This window comes from Echeneis naucrates, chromosome 6, assembly GCF_900963305.1.
Source record: "Echeneis naucrates chromosome 6, fEcheNa1.1, whole genome shotgun sequence".
Classification (NCBI taxonomy): Eukaryota; Metazoa; Chordata; class Actinopteri; order Carangiformes; family Echeneidae; genus Echeneis; species Echeneis naucrates.
Genome location: NC_042516.1, coordinates 4530369 through 4546236, shown reverse-complemented (window position 1 = coordinate 4546236; position 15868 = coordinate 4530369). Strand labels below are relative to the sequence as shown.

General features: G+C 39.1%; 2 protein-coding genes across 2 annotated transcripts; one reads left to right on the top strand and one right to left on the bottom strand.

The window, feature by feature from the left end:
* The first annotated feature begins 4750 nt into the window (after nt 1–4750).
* LOC115044924 (antizyme inhibitor 1) lies at nt 4751–11948 on the top strand. Its single transcript, XM_029504280.1, has 12 exons — nt 4751–4933; nt 5610–5731; nt 6810–7022; nt 7216–7389; nt 7809–7981; nt 8215–8349; nt 8996–9077; nt 9196–9270; nt 9455–9611; nt 10044–10159; nt 10426–10643; nt 10748–11948. The coding sequence occupies exons 3-12, from the start codon at nt 6921–6923 to the stop codon at nt 10860–10862; spliced, it is 1347 nt and encodes a 448-aa protein (XP_029360140.1). The 5' UTR covers nt 4751–4933; nt 5610–5731; nt 6810–6920; the 3' UTR covers nt 10863–11948.
* Nucleotides 11949–12043: 95 nt separating this feature from the next.
* LOC115045429 (Krueppel-like factor 10) lies at nt 12044–15365 on the bottom strand. The gene is made up of 4 exons (XM_029505104.1): nt 15322–15365; nt 14158–14397; nt 13024–13987; nt 12044–12890 (listed from the first exon to the last, which is right to left on the bottom strand). Exons 2-4 carry the CDS (start codon nt 14386–14388, stop codon nt 12607–12609), a joined length of 1479 nt encoding a protein of 492 aa, XP_029360964.1. The 5' UTR covers nt 14389–14397; nt 15322–15365; the 3' UTR covers nt 12044–12606.
* Between the last annotated feature and the right edge of the window lie 503 nt (nt 15366–15868).

Genomic DNA, 15868 nt, shown 5'->3' with positions numbered 1-15868 from the left:
GGCCTATTTGTGTGGAGTTAATGTGTTCTCCCCATGCAAAGACATCATGTTTAGGTTAACTGGTGACTCTAAATTGTCCGTAGGTCTGAGTGTGAGTGGTTGTTGGTCTCTGTCTGTCTCTGTGTGTTGGCCCTGTGATGGACTGGTGACCTGTCCAGTGTGTATCCCACTCTAGCCTGGTGTGAGCTAGGATTGGCTCCAGAACACCCTATAACCTGGAAACAGTTGAAGATGAATTGTTGTTGTTGTTGTTATTATTATTATTATTATTCACTAAGGATCATAAATTGAAATGAAACCATCTGCAATAATAACACACTACAATTACATTAACAAAATTTGCATTTTCTGCTGCTTTAGCAATATTTCCCTAGGCCAGATAATTGCCAACATATAGCACAGTACCACCCCTAGTAGAGCCCAACCCTGCGGAGCACATGTTCAGCCATGAATAATTACTTTATTTTCTAAAAGGGGGCAGACATTTCGTGTGAATTTAACAAAAGTTCATTTGGGTGAGGGAAATTTCTTTCAGTTTTTTATAATATGAATTTTTCATAAATATCCCAGATTATAAGAACTCCACCCCAGATTTGAGCTTCAGTCAACATTCCAAGGACATTACCAATTCCAAGGACATTACCAATGGTCAATCTTGGATGCCAAGTCAGCAGCATTTGTGACTTTAGAGTTGCTAAAATTGGAAAAGCTGGGTCAGGTTTCCTGGTGTTGGGTGTCTCCTGTACAGAATCTTTGGAAAACGCCCCCAAAGGGACATGTTTATAGTTCAGTGGGTCTGGGGTTCATTGTTTAGGACACAATGCTTGGTCTGCCTGGAGCCAACCCTCAACATCAAACGACATGGTGAGTTTGCCCATGACTGGCTAGAGGCCAGTCTGCTGGGATGTTATCAGGACACATACACACACGCCACAGTCAGTCTGCAGAGCACAGGCGATCGCCGAGTCTAGTGCATAATATCCTCTGGTCCAAAAAGACAAAAGAGTGTTGTTTTATCAATAAATGGGACCTATGCATATATATATATATATATATATATATATATATATATATATATATAATCATAATTGTTGCCACTCGTATACACAGTTAAACACTGTGGACTCATCTATCATCACAGCTTCTTATGAAGGCGTTCTGTCATTTATCTTAATGTTATCCTCATGGTCCTTGAAATAGGCCCAGTTATCTTAGAGCATGAGAATACAACCAGTTGTAATTGGCACTATGCAACTACCTGCGCTCTCTGTTTTTCCCCTTGTAGTTGCACAACGAGGCAATCACATCTTTGTTGTTGAATAACTTGTGTGTTCCAGGAATTAATGTGTAAATGCTTTGTATACACTGTCTCACTGCACATCAACTATCCAATCTGTATATGACCTGCACTTAGTTGATTTGGACCACAATGACCTAGTTCTTCTAGATATACATGTGCACACACACACACACACACACACACACACACACACATATATATGTTGATACCTTCTTGGTATATGAGAGTACAGAGTAAGATCCATAAACAGTATGATGGCTATTTCTGTGCTCACAGACACAGACACACTAGTCACTGCATGTGTTTATTACTTATTTGTAAAACATTTCAGAAAATCATAAAAAACATAGATGAGTGCAGTTCATAGGATCTACCTGGTGGTGTCTCAGATATATTGTACTTTTATAGTAAACCATGTACCACACATGCTCATCTCAACTACTGACACAGAGTTATCTTGTGAACTTATTATAATTAATTATCATGCAGTCTATCTTGGCAGAAAGGAAATGAGGGTGAAATGTGCATAATTTTTTAGACTGTGTTATTGTTTGGCCATCATGGTATATCTTACTGTATCTCTCCGCAGCTTTTACTCTATTGTTGCACATGACATGTAGTGGGAAAGCCCAGAGATAAAGAAAGTTTGCTTCTAGGTGGCATGCATAGAGCCAAAAAAAAAAAAAAAACCCAACTAATCACAATTAAGCTATTCTTCCTGAGTGACTAGTGACTGTCACAGTACTACAGTATATAACAGGACAAAAACTAACAAAACCTGGGACATACACGCACCCAGAAAAGCTCTTAATACTCAATAATAAGAATATATTACATCTTAAACCATAACAAAGTACATCTGACAAATATATTTAATATTAGAATCCTAATACATTAAATTGTCTTATTTACTCCATCTTATTTACTACTTTCTGGAGGTTTGCAGAAAATTCATTGAAATACACCTGCAGATCAAGTCTTTTGTGTATTTGTTATATTCCTGCTGACAGCTGCTTTATATGCTCCTACTTAACATTCAGATCAGTGTGAGGAAAAGTTTGTTTGGAGTTCCTTTTACTTAGCAACATTCTTTGGCCAAAAGAGCTAAGACCACTCCTGAGTAACCCAACAACACTATAGTTTGTTGCATAAGACCAATTCATGGAGGATTTAATCATTCACTCATTCAGATTTGACCAGATGCTCTGGATTTGCAGGCATCTGGTCTTGATTGAGTTTTGTTCAAATTCTATGCATAAAAAGAAGTGAATACATTTATTGAAGGTGTTTCATTATTTTGCACTTGGTTGTTTTCAACTCTTTTACTTGGGATTTTTGGCTCAGTTAATCTGAGCTGGTCCTTTCTAAATTGGTATGCTGATGTAATCTGTTTGTAATGTTTGCAAATAAGAATTCCTGCTGCACAATGCAGCCACTGGAGTATTTGCCCTCACAGTGGGTGGTACACATGTTTCGCTGTCGCATACGCAGTGGCTGTGATGGCTATTATGAGCCAAACAATGGAAATCAAACATTGTGCTTTACTGGAAACCACTTTAGATGCTATGTGTGATTAGACTTATATATACATAGGCTCATTTAGTGTTGAAGCAAACAGGCACAAAACACGGAACAGCTTTTGTGTTGCAGTTTGAGGAAAAGACGTTGCCTCTCCAGCCTTTACAATGGACTCTAAGCAATAGTTTTATTGGTGAAACAAATGCAGCTATTGTTTATTTTTCCCCGAGGAGTACTCAAAGCTCATCTAACAGTCTGAAGAAATTCACAGTTATGTGCAGTTATGCGAATTCACAACTGTTCTGGTTAGCAACTCAAAAACAACACATCATGGACAGTTGTGTGATGTGGAAAAATCAGCGTGGTGTGGTAAAGATTGAGGAGATATTGGTTAATATGTAATCCTCGTTGAATTATTGATTTCTGTATTGACTGTGTGATAAAAAAATGCTTATACAAAACTACCCACTGAGGTTAAAAAATCAGATGTGGGCCAAGTCTCTGGGGCAGTCTTTGTTCAGAACAGAGGTATTGCAAGTCTTTGTTAATATGTAACATTTAATCAAAAACAGTGCACCTAGGGAACAATTAGATGACAAAAACACTCATAGAATGAACTTTGACTTAAAGATATAGACATGAATGGATTGTTACAGCAAAAATGCCAAAGGGAAATATAATAATTTCTCAATATAAAAAAAACAAAACAAAACAGAAAGTTAAAAATGTAATAGTTCATGGTTGAAATGTGACATTAAAGTTTTAAAATCTCAAATGAGGAATCATCAAACACAATCAGATTTTAATCCAGTGTCTCTGGACAGGTATGTTGAGCTCCTAATACTAGGGTCAGACTGTCAACAGTAACCAAATAGAGACATTTTCTTCTGTTTAGCTGAAAGTGGCCAAGCGCTCCTTGGCACCCTCCTCCTCCACACTGTTGAGGAGGGAGACATGCAAATGTATCTCCTTGAAAAAAAAAAAAAAAAACACTGCTCTCGACCCTACAAGTTCAGAGGCAGACACAACTCCTCAAAGTCACAACAACAAACCGAAGGGATGGGAAAACCTATTTTTGACTCTTCACTTCAAGAAAAAATGCATGTATCCATCTGCTCAGTACTCATGGAAGTTTTGATTTTGATTTGATTTGATTTGATTTTGGAAACTGATAAAAAGGAAAATTTTGCAAATTTTACTGGACAGCATTTTGTCCTTTTTACAGAGCCATGGGAAACACAATGAAGACATAACACAGGTAATGTTAAGCAATTTGACACTGGCCAAATATATGTTCATACAGGTTATAATAGATATTGATTTCAGTCAATCAAGATATGTCTGTATTAGAGCAGATACAATATACTTTGACTTTTTAATTAATATTGTGATAAAAAATATATACAGAAACCATACAGAAAATAGACTAGTTAAGGTGTGTAGGAAAAGGATGAAGAAACAACAAACTCATCTACATTAGATATATTTGTCTTCTCAAACAAGACTATAGTTATTTTAATTATCATTTGGATTTGTGGAGAATTACCCTGATAATCATGGTTTTGTTATTAACTGCTCCACATGTCATCTATTATTGCAGCTGATGTCATTCTTTGGTTTTGACAGCTCTAAACTCCGCCCATCTGAGCTGTATCAAGTCACCATTTTTAGGCACAATCAGACCAGGAAATCGACCACATAATTTATATTATTTGGCCATTCATAAATGTTAGAAACAACCCCAAAAAAGGTTTCATGGACGCAAAATTTTAAAGAAACATTTGAAACCTCTTGACCTTTATTGCCGGAAAAGACGTTGCCATGTATGTCTTAATATTGATTTTATTTTGACACTAACCGGATGTTAAACTATTAATTTGGTGTACTTGACGCTGCTGTCAGTCGGTCCTTCTCACCTCCCACTCGCCTTCCTCTGATGCCGTCCGCGCCGTCGCCGTAAATGATCCGTAGTGGCTCAGACCTAAACAAAAAGTCGGCCTACTTCACCACGTCCATGGCAGCTATCCCTTTCTCATTTTGTAACCCCACCACTCTTTAAAAATTCCGCCTAAAAAGAAAAAGCGTTCTGTCCCCTCTTTTGGGTTTTCAGCAGACGTAAGTAACACAAGCTAACGGCGTTGTTAGCTCGCCTATTAGCATTTGTCAAATAAGCCGGCTATCGCACTGTAAGCTTTGGGAGCTGGCTATGCTAACCTGAATATTTTGTGATAATCAGATGTATCATTATTTAAATGTGACCCCTAGATTCGTGTACAACAACAACAATTTATTGTATGTTGCTAGGTAGCCAGCTAACGCTAATTTTAACGTTACCAATGAATCCAAAAGATATGTTAAAATAGCACTCAAGTCTGACATGTTAATATTTTGAATGAGCAGCAGGCAGACACGTCGGGGAAGCGTGTTAAAATACCTTTTACTGTTATTGTTCAACAAAGCAAAGATTCTGCTTGTCATGGTTGCATCAGTTTCATTCATTAAATAATAAACAGCAATGTGATGTTCAAACGAATAACATTTCAAACTCGGGTAAACAATGACACAGAGAATATGTCCCACCTACAAATAAATAAATATATATTTATACCAGTGTGCAACGCCCATGCTGACCCTAGCCCTTAACACAAATTTTGCCTCCTCACACCGGTCAGTTAACACATTTTATTGTACAGGGCAGACATGTAAAAGCAGACTGGAGCTCATGTCTCTGGAGAAACAGTTGCTCTCCTCGTCAGACTTCTGACTTCTGAATTCCTGTGTCCCTTTGCAGGTGTACAACAACTATCCAGAGGATTTAGGGGCAGCTCTATACCGAGAGTCATTTGACTTTAACGCTGAGCCACCTTGGGATCCTAGCTGATAGTGGGCAAGTTCATCCCAGGACTTATCCATGTGAGTAAATGAGGTTTTGAATTTAAGAACTGTAACATGCTCAGTCTCTATGTAAATATATCATCATAACAGAAAAAATACAATGCAATCAAAATAGTTTTCTTTTACCTTATTCAGTTTGACTGTAATATAAATGCATTCTGATAAATGGCTTAATTGAAACTCTTGACAGAAGTAATAAATGTGTTTGTTAATGAAAGCACATCCCAGATAAATCAAAAACAGTCTACAGTTATTTCAGATCTATTTCCAGCACTTCTATAAAAATAACTGGATGCTGTGTTCTGACAGATTTTTTTTTTCTGCAGTAGGTTTCTTCAGCCAAGACGTAGCTACAATAAAGGAAAATCATTAATCTTGTTCATATGCGAAATATACATTCATGCATTCATCATTTTTTTTCATGAGGGGAATGGAAAGTTGAATCAAGTCATGCTTAATTTTTAAAGAGACAAAAGGATTTACTCGTCTTTCAAATTCAATAAGCACTTTTTTCTGCAGAGAATTTAGTAATTCAAATCCTCACATTCCATCTTTAATGGGTTCAGTAATTTAATTGTCTTCAGAGCAAAATCAACATTGTCATAGTACTCCACCACATAGCAGTCTCGCAAGGCACATTGTTCAGTCTCCCCATTTAACCTTCCAAAACCACAGTCATATTGAATCTGGTAAAGTCAGTGTTTATCTCTGATGTACTTGCAATATTTTTGAAAGCAAAGCTGTGACACGGCCGCAGACAGTATTGTACCTTGCTTAATGCCTTCAAAAAGAACTGTTATGGGTCACCAGCTCAGGGATTAATCGTGTGTGTTGGGAGTAATTGATGGTAAAGTAAATGAACCCTGTGCCCCAGACTTTAATGTTTTGATAGTGGCTTTTCAGAAGAATAGGCTTTTTCCACAAAGCTGTCCAATAACATGAGACCTGTTCTGCGCTCTGATTGGATGCTCACTCAAAATTAATTTTTGATTGTGGAGATTTATCTTTTAGTTAATTCTGTTGTCCAAATGGGGCCTACTTGTTTTGCTTGTTGAATTTCATGTGTTATGTTGACTTTCCTCTTTTCCTTTTACAGTTTGTTGCAAAAGTCTATGAACCCAGGGGCTCAAACTACCAAGCAAACCAGACCACTTCAGATTAGCCACATTCTTTATGCCTGTCGGATTAGAGGAAAACGGTTGAAAGGATGAAAGATATTACTGATGAACCACAGTATTCTGTTGGCCTACTAGAGGGAGGCATGGCTCTCTGTGACATGATTGATAACCACATCTGTGAACAATCACTGGTAAGGTATCTGACTATTGCAATTTCTATACATTAAATGGGACTGCTTAGTGTGCTTGAATTTATAATTTTATAAAAAGCCTGCTTTGTTACATGGTTTAATATCTGTTGTTATGTTGTATATTGTGCAACCACTGTCAGTGTTGATGTAAATATATTTCTGACTCGTACACATGTATATTTTTCCCCCTCAGTCTGAGAAGAATGCATTCTTTGTAGCAGACTTGGGGGTCATAATGAGGCAACATGTTCGCTGGCGAACACACATGGCCCATATTCGACCCTACTACACTGTCAGAATCAACAGCAGTCCAGCTGTTATTGAAGTTCTTGCTGCTCTCGGCACTGGATTCATATGCACCAATAAGGTACTGTCAGAAGCACATTAAATTACTTTTGTCAATTCATGTTGCTTCACAGACAATGACTAGGATTGCACTATGTATCATTTAGGTTTCATATTTGCATTCTTAGCAGTTAACAAGCATTTTAATACAATAATTTCACAGGGTCCCAAATTGAGATCTTTACTTATCACTCAGAGAAAAGACTAGTACCTTTTTTATTTAGATTAATATTCCAAAACTCTTGGATCAAAAATAATTATATTTATAATTAATAATTATAAGGTACCACCAAGCAGTCAGTGAATCTCAGTGCTTAGTTTTTTTACTGTTAATCATCTGTTTTGTTTGTGGTAAATTATGCAGGGTGGACATGACATGATAAATGTCTGCTCACTAACCCACATTAATGGATTGGTATTCTGTCTTTGTCTCTTTATCAGTCTGAACTTAAACTGGTGCAGAGCCACAGCATTGCTCCTGAAGATATCATCTACAGTGGTGTTTGTAAACAGGTTTCCCAGATTAAATATGCTGCTAAAAATGGCATTGACCTCCTTGTGTGTGATAATGAAGCTGAGCTACGCAAGATTTCCCGCTGCCATCCGAATGCCAAGTTAGTACTTAATTCTTTTAGTCCTTGTGCTCGTGTAACTTAGTATTGTTAAGTAAGTATTTCTGTATTCTTTTGTCTGTCATCATTTGTTTCTTGGCATTGTTCTGTCTTTGTGGCATATGTTTTATAACTCATTGTTTTTTTTCTTAATTAAACTTATTAGGATTATTTTCTCTTTCAGCAAAACAGTTACCAGTCTTTGTGTTTGATTTTTGTTTCCTCTGTAAATTCAGGCTGCTGCTGCAGTTATCAACAGAAGCATCTTGCCCAGACAATGAGATCAGCATGACATTTGGTTGTTCCCTGAAGGACTGCAGGCATCTGCTTGAGAAAGCCAAGGAATTGGGGGTGCAGGTTGTGGGTGTCAGGTGAGGCCTGTAGCAATTCATTGCGATTGACTAGGATATCCTTTATATATATATATATATATATATATATATATTTTAAATTTTATTTATTTATTTTTTTTTTTTAGGGAAACCATTCTAGGATGATTTTAGTAAATAAAAATACACATATATATGTATGTATTCTTTGCAATAATGGGTTAGGGTTAGTTAATAGGAAGTTTTGCCAAGTAAAACCCTTTTTACTTGGCACAGTCTCCCATCACTCTTTTTTACTCTGATTTTTTTTTTTTTTTTTTTTTTTTTTTTTTTTGGGGGGGGGGGGGGGGGGGTGGGTTGTTTTGTTTTTGGTTTTTTTTTGTGTCTGTGAGCTTCTCTGTAGCCTGCTGGGTCCCAGTATGAAAAAGGATCTTATCTATCTGCCCTGTGTCTTAAACTACACCAGATGAGGTTCATGAATTTAAGGAAAGTGGATCTGGAAAGTCTATGAACACTTCGATACAACTTCTGTCAACACTTGATCTGCTTTAAAACAATTCAGTTTTTTAATGAGATTAAATACAGTATAGTTTACAAAGACCATTGCAACTGTCTTCAATTACCCACTAACAGTATACATTAGTATATGTCATTTTTTGTTGTTAACCCCTCAATCCAACACTCACAGGTCTCACATCTCAAGCTCCTGTGAAGACGACCAGATGTATGTTCATGCCATCTCTGATGCCCGCTGTGTCTTCGATATGGGAGTAAGTAATGTTGGATATTTGACTTTTGGGCACTTGTGCTCTTTCCAGAAACAGTCATTGCTTTAGTAATCAAATCCTTTTTATGTCATATTTACAAGTTGTTTTTTTTCTGCTTCAGGAAGAAATAGGCTTCAATATGAAAATCCTGGACATTGGAGGTGGTTTTAGTGGCTCTGAGACTGAGCTTGAGCTGGTCAGTGTTTTTCTATATGCTTGTCAAATTAAGGACACATTAGCAGTGGGGTGGTATAATGTGGTAGAGAAATGTGCTGATATGGATTTGGCTATATTTTTTTCCATGATACATTGAAAATTTTAATACATTTTGGTTCTCAAGTTTTACCCTTGTCAACTGTGTTTTGTTTTTTGTCTTTCAGATGAACAGTGCAGTAATATCGATGGTCGACCTGTACTTCCCTCCTTCAAGTGGGGTTTCTGTGATTGCTGAGCCTGGCAGATTTTTTGTGTCCTCTGCTTTCACTCTGGCTGTTAACATCATCTCCAAGGAGGTGGTGGCACGAGATCAGGCACACGGTCAGTGGCCTTACATTCACTTCTCAAGGCTCATGAATAAAAAACAGTTATGTGTTTAGAAATTTGATTCGTTTAACTTTTCTTTGCATAACAATGACTGGGATGAATGAGGAGGTTCACAGTTCCAAAAATAAATAAATAAATAAATAACTCAGCTGTCGTGTCAAGGAGAATGGCAGAAATGTGAGGCACAAACTATAATATTATACAGATCCCATTTTGTAATGTGATCAGACTAGCCAGGATGACCATCAACAAAAATCCCAAAGTAAAACTTCCTCTGTGGTAGTTCTTACTACAGTAAATGTCTTCAGGGCCAGATGAGAGAGACAGCCAGTGAAAATAATACTGTGCTCTTGCAACTGGTAAATATAAACACGTTTAAAAATAAATATTACTCTCTGATAGCTGTTGTGCACTGTCCACCAACAGATGATCCATCTCCCAATGATGAGCCAGAGTTCCAATACTATATGAATGAGGGCGTGTATGGATCATTTGCCAGCAAACACTCTGAAACGTTGATTTCTGCTCCATCTGTTCACAAGGTAAATTGAGAATATTTTCTGGCTACAAGATGTGACCGTAGTTTATCCATTCTTTCAACTTTATAGACACAGCCTGGTTAAATACCCCCTTAATACACTGGACAATAAGATGGCTTACTCATGGACCAAACCATAAATCATCAAGATGATGAATATAATGAACATCCTTCTATAAAGTGAATGAAAAATGTTGAAAATCTAATTCAGCTGTATAGGCTGCATTTATTGATGATGTTTATTTTTCAACTCCTCCTGTATGTTATCAGAACACCTCTCTGGATGCTCCAGTGTTCAGCAGCAGCCTATGGGGTCCCTCTGGAGATGACCTGGACCAGGTGGTGGAGCACTGTTTGTTACCTGAACTCAACATCGGAGACTGGCTCATGTTTAGCCATGCTGGAGCCTACAGTTTGGGTCAGCCGCTCTGCACTGCCACTGACTCACCCCCACCTCCTGTATACTATGTCATATCCTCCAGAGACTGGTAAGCACTCGTGGTATATATGTGCATTACAAAGATATTTGCTCAAAGAAACCTTCTTTCTTGTGCAAAGGTGATGTTGACTGAGGTCTATTTTTCTCCTCCAGGTTTGAGATGCAGGACACTGGTGTCACCCATGAGGCTACACTGAAGAACTTCTCATTGGTCCCTTATTTCCTCAATTCCTGCCAAACAGAGGCTGCACTCTCGGTCCCAGCCTAGCAATCATGAGACCAGGAAAGCGTTCACTTCCCTTACTGGTTTCTGCTGCTAGCTTCCCCTGGTCTACATTCCACTGGAATGAACTGAACTAACAGTTCAGATAGCGCTTGAAATTGCTGGGACCAGATTGAGTTCATTTCACAATCCCCTTTGAACAGTGTGTTATATTGATTAGAACTGGAAAACAGAAGTAAATGGTAATTAATATGCAACAAAATGGGTGACTCCAAAAGGCTTTCTTTTTCTTCCCTTTGCTTTGGGTATCCCATGGCACTACACATGATGACTTTAAATAACTATATTTGACAAATGTATTATCTATATCTCTGTTGCTGCTGTCAGTCTTGCAAAGTAACACATGTATCCCAGAGCAAAGCAGTGGATTTAAACATAAACACATACCTGAGACCCGGTGAACTGCTTTGCCTCAGAGGCATGTTTTCATTAGCATTGGTTGCATAGTTTATTTTGCGTGACAAACTTGATTTCATTATTACATCTAAAATATGATTTCTTTCTCAATGTTTTCTATTGGAGGCTGTGTACGTGCATTTACTCATATGTTTGATGCAGCAACCAAGTCTTGTGCAATCGATGTGCAGTGTCACCCCGACCCCAGCTCCTGGAGAAATCAGAGGTGCCATCTGATCTGGTATGGTCGGACATAGTGTTCATCAGTAATCTGTGGGAGTGTTTCTCTAAGAGGCCAAGTAGCTCTCTGGCTAGTGAAGAAGCAGCAGGTGCCAACACACAGTGGAGCAGGTTTGTTAGACAAGCATGTGCTGCAGATGGAACAAAGGAAGTGTTGATGGATAAAGAATCAGCTGACCTGGATTTTTTTTTTGAGAAAGCATTATTTAAAATGTTATAATCTTTTCTTTCTATTTGCAACATTTGCTAATATTTTTTCAACATTTATGACTATGCTGAAAAAATATTGAAGCCCTTTTCTGACACTGCAAGCATACTTGCTAAGTGTATCATATCTGTGAAGTTGTCCTCCAGTCTGTGTAAGGCATGAAGAATTAGCTAGCATCTGCCTTTTATTAGCATATAGTTGTGCTTATAAACATGAACAGTAATAAATTGACTGGACTGTGAATCACTCCATCTGTTTTTATTGAATACAGGCTGAAAAGGATTTGGTTTGAGAATCTGAATCTATATGTACAGTAGTCAAAGTGACTTAAAATTGTTAACATGGGTTATTCAAAGTCAGTAACACCATCTTTACATTCACGAGGCACCAGCAGAAATCTAAATACAGATTCCAGTTCAATTCCACAAGTAACTCCCATATAAAGAATTCATCACATCTGAAAATACAAGGTTTAATATAGAATTCTAGTTTTCATCCAAGAAAACGAGTTCGTGCAAAATTATTGTCTCACAAATATGTTTTCAAATGGAACAAAAAACAAGTAGGTGACATTCTTTGGTCAGAAGGTCACTGAACGTTAAATGTATGTTTAGCGCATGATTTGTTATGAAAATTACAAAATACTGTCTACATTTGATACAGTGTAATTGCTTGGTTTAAAGTAAGTCAACAACTCTTTGCAGTGTTATTACCTTGTTCCTCGTCAATGAAACTTAAACAACAGCTAGGCAGCAAAGACTTGACATTCAATTTCATTTACTTAAGTTAGGCAGTGACAAGCTAACTGGTGACATGTACACATTAGGCAATGGATCCTCTGTGCTGTGACATTCAGCCACATCCAGTCTTGAAATTTCACAGTTCTTACTTTGGTGTGTCCTTCGGCTTCATCAGAGAGTTTGATGAAAACACCCTGACTGCTGTGGAAATGGTCTTTGTGACCCCCAGTGTCAGGCAGGGGATCCTTCTTGCTGACATGTGTCGCTGGGCGTGCTTGGCCAGATGGTCACTGCGCATGAAGCGGCTGTGGCACATTGGACAGACAAACTTTTTCTCTCCCGTGTGGGTTCGTCTGTGGCGAGACAGTTCATCAGAACGGGCGAATTGCCTTTCGCAGCCCTCCCACTTACATTTGAAGGGCTTCTCACCTGATACGACACAAACAGGGATTGTAAACTGAGCATTTTGACAAATTTCTGATGTCTTGTTCTTTAAATATTTAAAACCTATTTTTTTTCTGCCCACCTCCACTACACTTTATATTCATATCCTCTCTCTTACCTGTGTGTGTCCTCATATGGGCCTTGAGATGAGAGCTCTTGATGTAGGTCTTGCTGCAATCCTCTTTGGGACAAACATGGTTTCGTACACGGGACACTTCTGGTTGCATTGTGGTCTGTCTTTGATCCACAGATGTGCGACCAGGTGCAGGGGCGATGGCTGGTAACTTACTGCCACCAGGTGTCACTAGCGCTGGCTGAATATACAGAGTAGTAGCAGTCTGTGGAGAGACCAGCAGCATTAGGGGGCCTTCTGTAACCTGACCCCCAAGAAGGAAGACCTGGGCAGATGGCGCTGCTTGGGTTTGTGGTTTCAAATGTGCATGTTGGTTTTTGTACTGCTGCTCCTGCTGTTGTTGCTGTGTATAAGTTGTAGTTGTAACTGCTGATGCTGTGGGTAGTGAGTGTTGGCCCTGATTCTCTGAGGCTGTGACATGGTTTTCTGCAGCGGTGAAGGGAGATGAGACAGGAAGACTCTGGCAGTGGACAGGACCAGGAGATGCTGCAGAGGAGAATGACCAAGGTGTGTCCTTATCATCTGGGGCTGAGAGTCTCATGTTGGTCTGACTTTCCTTCATCATATTTGGTGAATTCACAGATAAAGGTGTTTGTGGTGTGGTCACTGCAGTGTCAGACTGCATTGTAATTTTCCTATAAGCGTCTCTGATGTTCTGGCAATCTTCAATGTTTATATCTCTTTTAGAGTCTTTTGTATGAACCGGAGCGAGGGTGTGTTTCTTTGAGACAGAGTGGATACTGCAGCAGCACTTCTGGCTGTCTACAGTGTGGTGAATCACACTGGTGCACTGGAAGCTCTGCTGAGAAACACCAGTGTATGTGTGCAAATGAGCCTCTTGTGGTGGCTGCCAGGCTGGACTTCCAACTTCTGGACCTTGTGGTAATGTTCCCACTGAGGCTGGATGGGTGACCTGATATTGGGGTGGGCTGTATGGTGGTGTCAAACACTGAGAAGAAAGGAAAGTAGTTTATTTTTTTAATTCATGAACTCATGATTATAAAATATGTATAATCTATTTATAAACAATCTTATATATACAATCTTATTTGTAGCTAGTAGCATGGCAAAGACAATACCAGAGTAATGTTGGCTAGCTTTTTTACACCGATAACTTACCAAAGGAGAATCCTGCAGCACGCAGGATTGCCCAGACCCAGAGCAGGCAGAGTCATCCTCTGAGCAGTCTGAGGATGGAGTCATAGGTCTTGAGTGTTGAGGCTCAAAGACCCTGGTTTTCCAGTGCTTAGTCATGGACATGAGAGCCTCTGCTGCCTCCATGTCACCTGTACCCATGGGAGCAGACAGGGGTTCTTTCTGCATGTCCAAGTGGAGCACTTCAAGGTCCATGCTGTAAATCTGACACCAAGAGCAAAAATCTAAAAGTCAAACTATGGAGTGTCCTTTAGATTTAAACAATGCATTTTTTTCTGCATCCTATAATCCAGACATTTTGTTATGTTGCAGCGTAATATTTTTTTCCCCCTCATCGGTCTGGACTCAAATACTACTTAGAAATGTAGCATAGCTGCTTCCCATCTTTGAGATATTTATTTAACGTGATTAGGGTCCTGGTGAAATGGCCACTTTTCTATAGAAAGTTGTTCCCATCTCCACAAAGAATATCTGAGGGTCAAAATATTATATTAGTGGTCCTTCCTAACCCCGCTGGTCTCTCCACTCGTAACTAGATTTTTGATGTGATACATTTTAAATGGTGTGACTTTCCAAATCATGCCCACCCTGTTGAGTAGACCAACTCCAATCAAGGTGTCGTAACATCTTAAGAGAAATGGAAGGTAGCAGAGATAAATTTATATAATGGACAAGAGTCTATACTTGTGTCATTGCAAATATAATTATTGCGCAATAATTGAAGGTATCTGTACATAACACATGTGCTTGCACTTATGTCAACATGCATACCTCAGCATATTGACTTTTGATGGACATTGAGATGGACAATATGTACAGGAACATGTGAGGTGAGCATGATCGGTGGCTGCTTTTCAGCTCCAGGGCCCTTTTACCTACTTCATCCTGGGACAAAAGCACCAACTGTGCTGCTTACACAGTCACACAACCCCTCCCCAAACCAGCCCTGCACAGTTATCAGTCCTCCAGTCATTGGAGGGAAATGAATTGACATGGCCTCCAGAGGCTCAGGCACTAAATCATGTTGACATAGTGATCTGATATAAGGTAAATACAAAATTTAGAGAGAAAATGTGTAATATGTAAGATGAATAGTAGACTATAAAGACATTGAATTTATCTACTTACATTTTCTGGAAGACTGTGATCCAGTGTGACTGCAACTGCTCCTCCTTCACGTCTTGTGTATGTGAACACTTGAAAACAGATTGTGTGTTTCCCACTTTCTTTCACAGCTGAGTTCTCATTCATCGTTTCAAATGCAGTGGGCGAAACGATGGGCGCGGCCTAACGCGTCGGCCAATACCGCCAAAAGGTGTTTTGGGACACCGACCAATGAGCGAGTGAGTCGGTGCATGATCGCCGGCTGTCCGCACCGTGAAGGCGGCGTGGACCTGTGAAAAACATGCTCGTCCTCACTCTGGTCCATCACCCCCAACCCACACAGCAAACACACACACACTGTCGTGGATGGGCCATTTGTGCCCCTCCATCAGCTGCAGCAGACACACACCTCCTGCTGGGCCTATGGCTGATAAGAGTTTGGAGGGATGATGTTAAGAAACCAGATCCTGTGTGACCAACGTGAACATTATCGTGTTAATAATTAACTGAAGACCTGACTAAAATAAATCAGACACTAAATTTAGTGTGTGACTGAGGGAATGCTTTGTCA